Genomic DNA, 8,359 nt, shown 5'->3' with positions numbered 1-8,359 from the left:
AGTCTATGTAGACGACCTTCAAATAGTTTGTACATCCTTCAATGTATCAACATGTAAAAGACAAATACAATTAGCAATAAATAAAGTGGGAACATGAGCAGCCAGAAATGGTTTCCGGTTTTCCCCACAGAAATCAGTGGCAATTCTTTTCTCGCTCAAACGTGGCATACACACAGATCTTACCCTGCACTTGAACGAAATAGAGTTGCCCGTGAGAAATTAACATAAATTTCTAGGTATAACATTTGACACAAAGCTCACTTTTCTACCTCACATTAATGCCTCACGTGCGTAAACAAGCCTACATTACTTTTGTCAGGCCGCAGCTAGAGTACGCTTCATCCATCAGGTCCCCTCACCAGAATTATCTATTAGAGAAGTTGGAAGCTGTCTAGAATAAGGCTTGTCGTTTCATTTTGCAAAATTACAGTTATCAGTCCAGTGTAACCCAATTAAAGATCGAACTTTCGCTCCATCCGTTAAAATTTCGCTGCGAGATTGCTCTTTTTTCTATCTTTCACAAATACATCGATGACACTGATTCACCGCCAGCACGTCTACAAAGTCCCTCCTACTTATCACATAGATTACATAATGCCTACAGCTATGCCCGCATTTGTGGTAACACACATGCTTTAAACCTCGTCACTGCCGCGTGCCATCCGTCTCTGGAACGATCTTCCTGACTGTATTGCCCTGCAGGGTAATCATGACACCATTCACGAGCATCTACTCAAGCACTTCATTGATAACGCTTAGCATGTCATTTATGTACTCACGATTCATATAACTTCGTTTTCAGCTGCTTGAGACTATTGCCTCGTTGGTTCTGTTGATGCGCAGCTTTCCTTGTGTATGCCTGATATACTTTTTTTGGTTTTGTATAACTCTTTGTGCATTTCCAATATTTTTGTTACATGGCGTATAGCTGTTTTTTACTTCTATCACTTTTTGCGAATTCCGATATCTTATCTGAACTCACTCGTTTTTTGTTTGTTTTTCGATACTTTCACTATGTTTTTTTTATTTCTAACCTATTTTGCAAAATTTCTGTATGTGACCCCTGTATCGTACGTCTAAAGGGAATAGGCACACATTGCAGCAAGGTGCTGTGCCGACGAAGAAAAAAGCCCGCTCGGCAGTTTATTCCTCTCCTTTTTAAAGGCCACGAAACGAAAGAGGGGAAGGGGAACGAGGGAGGGAAAGATGCGGCCCGCCGTTCTCGGGCTAATAAGCTGCTATCTGATACATCTTCTCTTCTGTATAAAAAACAAAAAACAAAAAGACAAACTACGATATTTGGCGGAAACTGCAGTCATAGTGAAGTCGTCGAGGTTCCGCACGTTGCCTGGTTGATTTCCGCGGACCTGACGAGGTGAGATCGTTTTCATGCGTAGCTGCTTTTGGATCTTCGATGTTCTGTCTGTGCCGTGGAGATTGTTCTTGCGAGATGTCGACGTCCCGGCCTGTCTCCTGAGCCGCGTGCGTCGGATGCACCATGTTTTGTCGGTCTGTATGTGCGTGTCCTCCCGGGCGGTCGATATCCTGGTCTTTGTCGCTGAGACACTGTTTTCCCAGGCTGTCGACGTCCTGATCTCTCTGCATACTTTCATCGCCTCCGGGAATGTGCAGCAAGTGTTGCCTGTTTCGCCTCAAGAGCCGCTGGTTCTCAGTCTTCACCACGTACGACCTCGGTGCTGCTTTCTCGATTACTGTTGCTGTGCGTGACCAGTTGTCGCCGTGCACACGAACTGAACTGCCCTCTTTGAGAGGTGGCAGTACCTTTCCCCTCGAAGATTGGCAATGCTTTCGCACTGGGACACTGGAATCCTCGTTGTATTCAGGCAGGGAAGTGCGGAGGCGTCGGCCTTGCAGCAGTTCGCCCGGAGAGCGGCCATCTTCTAAGGGAGAAGAACGATAGGCTAAGAGACCCAACCAAAAGTCACCGCGTGACTCATTCGTCTTCTTAAGGATGCGCTTGATTATCTGAACCCCCTTTTCCGCAAGCCCATTTGACCTTGGGAATTCTGGACTCGATGTGATGTGCTGGAAGTCGTACTTCTGCGCAAACAAACGAAATTCTCGCGATGAAAACTGGGGCCCGTTGTCAGTCCACACTTGCACCGGGATGCCGTACCGTGAGAAAATGGCCGATATCTTGGCTATGACCTCTTTTGCCGCTGTGCCTCTTAGCTTCTCTACTTCAGGGAAATTTGAGTGGGCATCGTACACTACGACATAAGCGGCTCCCCCAAACTGGCAGAGGTCAATTCCTACGCGGTACCATGGCCTATCCGGGGTGGGCTGCATGAGCAAGGATTCCCTCTGCTGGTTGTACGCATACTTTTGGCAAGTACTGCACACTCGCACGAACTCGTCAATGGCACTGCTGAGCGCAGGCCAGAATACCAATCTCCGCGCTCTGGCTTTGCATTTATTTAGTCCAAGGTGCCCCTCGTGAATCCTCTGAAGAATTTCTGCTCTCATAGATTTAGGTATGACAACTTTAGAGCCCTTGAGCAGTATTCCTTCTACCACAGACAGCTCTCTGGCAAACGGCTTCAGTTCACCGTCGATGGCAGCCCCTTGTGAAATTCGCTGTCTCACCTCGCTTAAGTACGGGTCATCCCTGATTTTCTTTTCCAGACGCTCTTTCATTGGCGTGCTTACGATGCTGGAGACGACCTGTACGGCATGGATGTCGCAGTCTGCTTCCGATGAGGCACTCGACGCCTGCGTTGGCACCGGTGCACGTGACAACATGTCCGCCAGCAGCAAGTCTTTGCCAGGAACGAACTGCAACGTATAATCATATTGTAGCAGCCTAATAAAAAACGCTGCAATCGCGGAGGCATGTCTGCAATGTTCTTTTGGGAAATTGCAAGCAAGGGCCTATGGTCAGTTTCGATCAGTACCCTGCGGCCATAAACAAAATGATGGAACTTTTCGCATGCGAACACTACCGCAAGCGTTTCCTTTTCAATTTGCGAATAGCGGGTTTCGCTATCTGTTAGGGTCCTTGATGCGTACGACACTGGTCGCCAGTCACTGCCATATCGCTGCAGTAGTGCAGCGCCCAAACCAGTCCCCGAAGCGTCCGCAGTGATCTTTGTTTCCTTTGCTTCATCAAAAAGCGCGAGTAATGGAGGGTTTGTCAGTGCGTCGCAAATTTCTCTCCATTCACGCTGATGCGCCGCCGTCCATTCAAACTTGACGTTTTCTTTTAAGAGTGTCCGCAGTAAGACTGTCTTATCACTCAGTGACGGGACGTACTTGCGAAAGTAGTTAACAACGCCCATCATTCTGCGCACTGAATGCCTATCTTGCGGCGCCGGCAGCGAAAGGACGCTTTCAACTAAGTTGCGACCGGGACGAACGCCTTGCTCACCTATTACGTCGCCCAAGAACGCAATTTCTTTCAACCCAAACACGCATTTCTGCCTGTTAAACGTCAAGCCCGCCTGTGCTGCCCTCGTTAGCACGGCATGGAGGCGCTCGTTATGCTGCTTCTCACTGTCACCCCACACTAGAATATCATCAATGTATATGCGGACGCCTTCCAGTCCCTCGAAGATTTCATTTAGCGTTTTCTGGAAAACTTCGCTCGCTGATGAAATTCCAAAGGGAAGACGCAAAAATCGGTAACGCCCAAATGGTGTCGCAAAAGTACACACCCGCGATGTAGCTTCGTCTAATAGGATTTGATGGAAACCTGCATTTGCGTCTAGCCGGGAAAAAAACTTTGCACCCGACAGCTCTGCCTCAATCTCTTCCCTTGTTGGCATTGGATAGTGCTCGCGTTTGATGTTCTTGTTGATTTCCCTTGGATCCATGCAGACACGAAGCGCTCCATCTTTCTTACGCGCTATCACCAAAGGGCTTACCCATTCTGTGGGCTCATCCACCTTTTTGATAATGGCAGCCTTTTCCATGCGCTCCAGTTCTTGTCGAAGAGGGTCCCGGAGGGCCAAAGGTACTCTTCGTGCTGGATGCACTACTGGGACAGCATCCGCCCGCAGGACCATCCGGTACTGCCGTCCAACACACCCCGTACCCTGGAACAAGTCTGGAAAGGCTTTCTCCGGTGCTGTCTCATTTTATTCCACCGAATCCACAGCTTTCGGCACTAGCCCAAACTGCTGACATGTCTGCAGCCCTAGTATGGCCTGCCGACCCTTCTTGACCACGAAGAAGGTCACAACGTGTGCCACACCGTTGAGAACAAGGATCTCTCTATCCACTCCGACATGCTTGATAGCACTGCCGTTGTACGCCTTCAGCACTGCAGTGCTTTTCTGGAGGCTCGCGGTGTTTTTCAAACGACGGTAAAGAGTTACAGGAACTATGTTTGCTTGTGAGCCTGTGTCAACTTTGAATCTAATTTCTTTGCCGCGTATGTTTCCGCTGACCGTCCAGTCTGCACCGGCCCCGTCGCTGATTCCGCACACTCAGATATCTAAAATATCGAACCCGTCCTCCATCTTATCTTCTTTTACTTCATCTACCTGTCTGCTCTGGCGGCGCCTGCAGCATACCGCAAAATGATTCGGCTTCTTGCAAGCATAACATATCTTTCCATACGCCGGGCAGTCTCCTTGCGCATGAGCCCTGTTGCATTGTCGACATCGAAAAGGTTTCCGGTCATGCTCCCGTTTGTGGGCGTAGTCTACTTGTAGGGTGTCATTCGACCAAGCAGCATTTTGCCGCGCCGAGACCTCGGCCGCTTTGCACATCTGCTCCGCCTTCTTTAAGGTTAGGTCCTTTTCTTGTAGCATTTTCTCCCTTATCTTCGGATTGTTAGTGCCGAAAACAACCTGATCTCTTATCATAGATTCTTCGAGCGTGCCGAAATTGCATAGCTTCGCCTGTTTCTTTAACTGCCGCAGATATTGCTCAAAAGGCTCTCCTTCATCCTGCACGCGGAGGCGAAAAACGTGTCTTTCGTAAACTTCGTTTCCTTCATCCACACAGTACGCCTCAAACTTGCGCAGCACTGTCTGGTAGTCTTCCTTGCTCTCACCTGCTTCGAAGGAGAAGTTGTTATAGACGTCGAGAGCCTCTTCACCCGCGGCGCTGAGAAGGATTGCCGTCTTGGCGGCTTCCGATCTGGGCGGTGTAGTGGGCGTAGCCGTGAAGAAAAGCTCCAGTTTTTGCTTGAACGTGTGCCAGTTTCTTCGTAGGTTTCCGGAGAACTGTAGCGGCTCTGGAGGCTTGACAATATCCATATCGGCGGGGCTTCGGCACTTCTGACACCATGTATCGTACGTCTAAAGGGAATAGGCACACATTGCAGCAAGGTGCTGTGCCGACGAAGAAAAAAGCCCGCTCGGCAGTTTATTCCTCTCCTTTTTAAAGGCCACGAAACGAAAGAGGGGAAGGGGAACGAGGGAGGGAAAGATGCGGCCCGCCGTTCTCGGGCTAATAAGCTGCTATCTGATACAACCCCTCTTACACAATGCCCCTCCGGAGGCCTGTAAGGTGTCTGCAAATAAATAAAATAACAGAAAGCGTCTCTATCCATGAGCATACTCAAAGAACTTTTCCGAAAATACTGGGGTGTGGATAGGACGTGTCTTCTGCAAATTTATCGCTCTGCAATACGCTCTGCCTTGGATTTTAGATGTGTAGTTTATGGCGCAGCAAGACCACCGTATCTTAAACGACTGGATCCGGTACATAATTTAGGTTTCCCCGCAGAGGGGCGTCTGCAGGTTGCAGGCGTTGGTGAGTGGCGACACCACGGGTTCCCGAGCATCCGCAGGGACATCCCCGCAAGGGGATGATGGTGAACAGTGCATCACCACGGACTCGAGCACCTGCGCCTAGCCGTGCGTGGCATCGCCGTGTCCGGGGAAAAAGGGATCCTGGTGGTTGAGCCAATGTCGAGCGTTTGGACCCTTAAGGCCCCTCGGCGGAGGCAACGCACCACTTTGGCCCCAGCTTCCTGTAGACGGCACCTCCGCCCTGACCCGACCGGGAGAAATCGGCAGTCACATTTTCCTATCCTCCCCTCTATCTTTCACTTTCCTATGTCTTTCTCACAACTCTTCAATCTCCTACTCGCTTCTTGGTTTTTCCTTTTTTCCTGGCGGAGAGGGTTAACCTTGTGTGACCAACTACCCTGAGTTGCGTCATATTGTCACGTGGTGGTGACGCTGAAGAACGCAGTAGCAATACTCTGAAAGACAAAACTAACTTTTATTGGGCGAACCTGTGCCCGCAAAAAAAGGCTACACTTACAGAACAAGGGTAGCGGCGAACACAGTCGGCGAACGTCAAAAATCTGCCCCGCGGGTCAAGCGCGTCGGCTGTTATATAGCAGTCGTCGAATGTTCCAAACTAATCGTTGAGACGCGCGTGCCTTCGACAAAGTTCTACACCATTCACGTCAGGCGATGAAATCAGATAACATAAGGTTCGGCTACAACAGACAGCGATTAGAAGCATCGATGACATGCCAGAAACTTCGGATAGATGCAGGCGCGTCCCGCGCTGTGCGATAACACTTGTTAGGCGGCGAAACGTGTCGCCCGATAATGATAAGTACACGTGTCAATATTTGGTTATGGTTGAGGTGTACAGCTGACGTGGGCAGGACTTGCTTTCAAGTACCTGTCCCGTCCGCTTGTTGGACTCCGTGGTAGGTGGCTGGCACGATGACCGAAAAACTACATTTTTTTATGGCTCCCCTACTTTCAAAACCAGATCGCTCTCTCAAAATAGGACGGAACGAGGCTGATGACTTCTTTCAGTTAAGAAAAGTAACCTTTCACAAATATTATGTGATTCACAGTGAAGAACCAAATAAGCAGGCAAGAATAATATCCCCATTCCTTGTGTCAAAGTGCTTGACAGAAATCTTAGGCTTTGGATACAAGCTCTGAAAAATGGCCAGCGGCAATTTATTGCTCGAACTGTGCGACAATGTCCAACACTGTAAGCTCTCCAACCTGAAGTCCATAAAGGAAATTCCTGTCTCCGTGACTTCTCATCGCTCACTTAACACTGTGCGTGACGTAATATTCGAAAATGATTTTGTTCACATACCTGAAAAAGAAATGCTCGAAGGGCTCATCGACCAAGACGTCATAGATGTCCACCGAATCAAAATCCGGAAGGGCAATAAGAAAAAAGACACTAAACACTTGATGCTCACGTTCAACACCAGCACACTGCCCGACACAATCGACGTGGGATATTTGAAAGTCAATGTAAGGCCATACATACCCAACCCTCGCAGATGTTTCAACTGTCAAAGGTTTGTCCACGGCTCACAGAGCTGCTGCGGTCGCAAAACTTGCACAAAATGTGCCTCGAATGATCACCAGTCTGAAGGATGCGATGAAGCCCTGCACTGTGCAAACTGTGATGAGACCATGCTGCATATTCCAGGGCGTGCCCGTCCTGGAAAACAGAAAAAGAGATAATCATCATAAATACAAAGAAAAATATTTCTTTTAAAGAAGCGAGCAGGCGTTTTGCGCTTACAAACACATTCTCCTTCACATCAAAACAAAACTTCGCTGATGTGGTGCGCAGGGGCGTAGCACCACACAGCACTCCGGCACCTGCCAAGGCCGCTTTTACAGAGCCTATGGCGGGGACATCCACGCCCCAGGCAGGGTCAGAGAAAGCTGCCCTGTAATTGCCAATGCAGGGACCGCCGGTCCATGGGTCGGCATCCCGCAGGACTTCACCCGTCGGGAGAGGCCTGAAACTAACATAACCGCGGTTCCGCGGTCCTCCGGCACCTCTGTTGAGGTGATGGATACAACACCCACTCCGCCTCCATTACAGCGTTGGAACAGCTCTCTTGAGCGAAAAAAAAACAGGCCCCCCATAACGGGCCCACCACATAAGTAAATCCCTTTTCATTTCCTTTCAAAAGCATAAACATAGCTTTCGTAATTCACTGGATATTGTAGAGGACTTATGCGGAATTACAGTGACATAACACATATTTTAGGGTCAATGTTACCCATAGTTTTATGTCTTCAGGAGACCAATCTTGGTCCACAACATGTGCATATCCTGAAACATTATAAAACTTTTAGACGCGATCGCGAGCAGGCAAATCGACTCTCGGGAGGCGTCGCAATTGTCGTCCAAAGCGGCGTCCCTGCTAAAGAAATCAAGCTCAATACAAAACTTGAGGCGGTTGCAGTCAGCATCGTCAGCTATAAAACACTAACAATCTGTTCCGTATACATTCCTCCACATTTTACACTAACAATTCATGATCTAGAAGAACTAATAAATGAACTTCCAGTGCCATATCTGGTTGTTGGCGATTTTAACGCTCACTCCCCTTTTTGGGGAAGCTAGCGCTGCGACTCTAGGGGGCAAACAATCGAAGATT

General features: G+C 48.9%; 1 protein-coding gene across 3 annotated transcripts; it reads right to left on the bottom strand.

Moving 5' to 3' along the window:
• Positions 1-1,237: 1,237 nt before the first annotated feature.
• Positions 1,238-5,302, bottom strand: LOC144116025 (uncharacterized). Of its 3 annotated transcripts, none has more exons than XM_077650684.1 (3): positions 5,021-5,302; positions 2,671-2,796; positions 1,238-1,901 (listed from the first exon to the last, which is right to left on the bottom strand). In XM_077650684.1, the coding sequence occupies exons 1-3, from the start codon at positions 5,223-5,225 to the stop codon at positions 1,291-1,293; spliced, it is 942 nt and encodes a 313-aa protein (XP_077506810.1). In that variant the 5' UTR covers positions 5,226-5,302; the 3' UTR covers positions 1,238-1,290. The 3 variants fall into 3 exon arrangements, with proteins under 3 accessions (XP_077506810.1, XP_077506812.1, XP_077506811.1); XM_077650686.1 differs by lacking the exon at positions 5,021-5,302 and adding an exon at positions 3,885-4,438; XM_077650685.1 differs by lacking the exon at positions 2,671-2,796.
• Between the last annotated feature and the right edge of the window lie 3,057 nt (positions 5,303-8,359).

Source organism: Amblyomma americanum, chromosome 1 (genome assembly GCF_052857255.1).
Source record: "Amblyomma americanum isolate KBUSLIRL-KWMA chromosome 1, ASM5285725v1, whole genome shotgun sequence".
NCBI lineage: Eukaryota > Metazoa > Arthropoda > Arachnida > Ixodida > Ixodidae > Amblyomma > Amblyomma americanum.
Note: the sequence above shows the minus strand (reverse complement) of the source record. Positions and strands in the feature narration are given on the sequence as shown.

Coding starts and splice junctions, on each gene's coding strand:
- LOC144116025 (XM_077650684.1), bottom strand. CDS start 5,225: ATGGATATTGTCAAGCCTCCAGAGCCGCTACAGTTCTCCGGAAACCTA. Junction 2,797..5,020: donor CAACTTCTCCTTCGAAGCAG/GTGAGAGCAAGG, acceptor TATACGTTGCAG/TTCGTTCCTGGCAAAGACTT. Junction 1,902..2,670: donor TACAGGTCGTCTCCAGCATC/GTAAGCACGCCA, acceptor CTTCTCCCTTAG/AAGATGGCCGCTCTCCGGGC.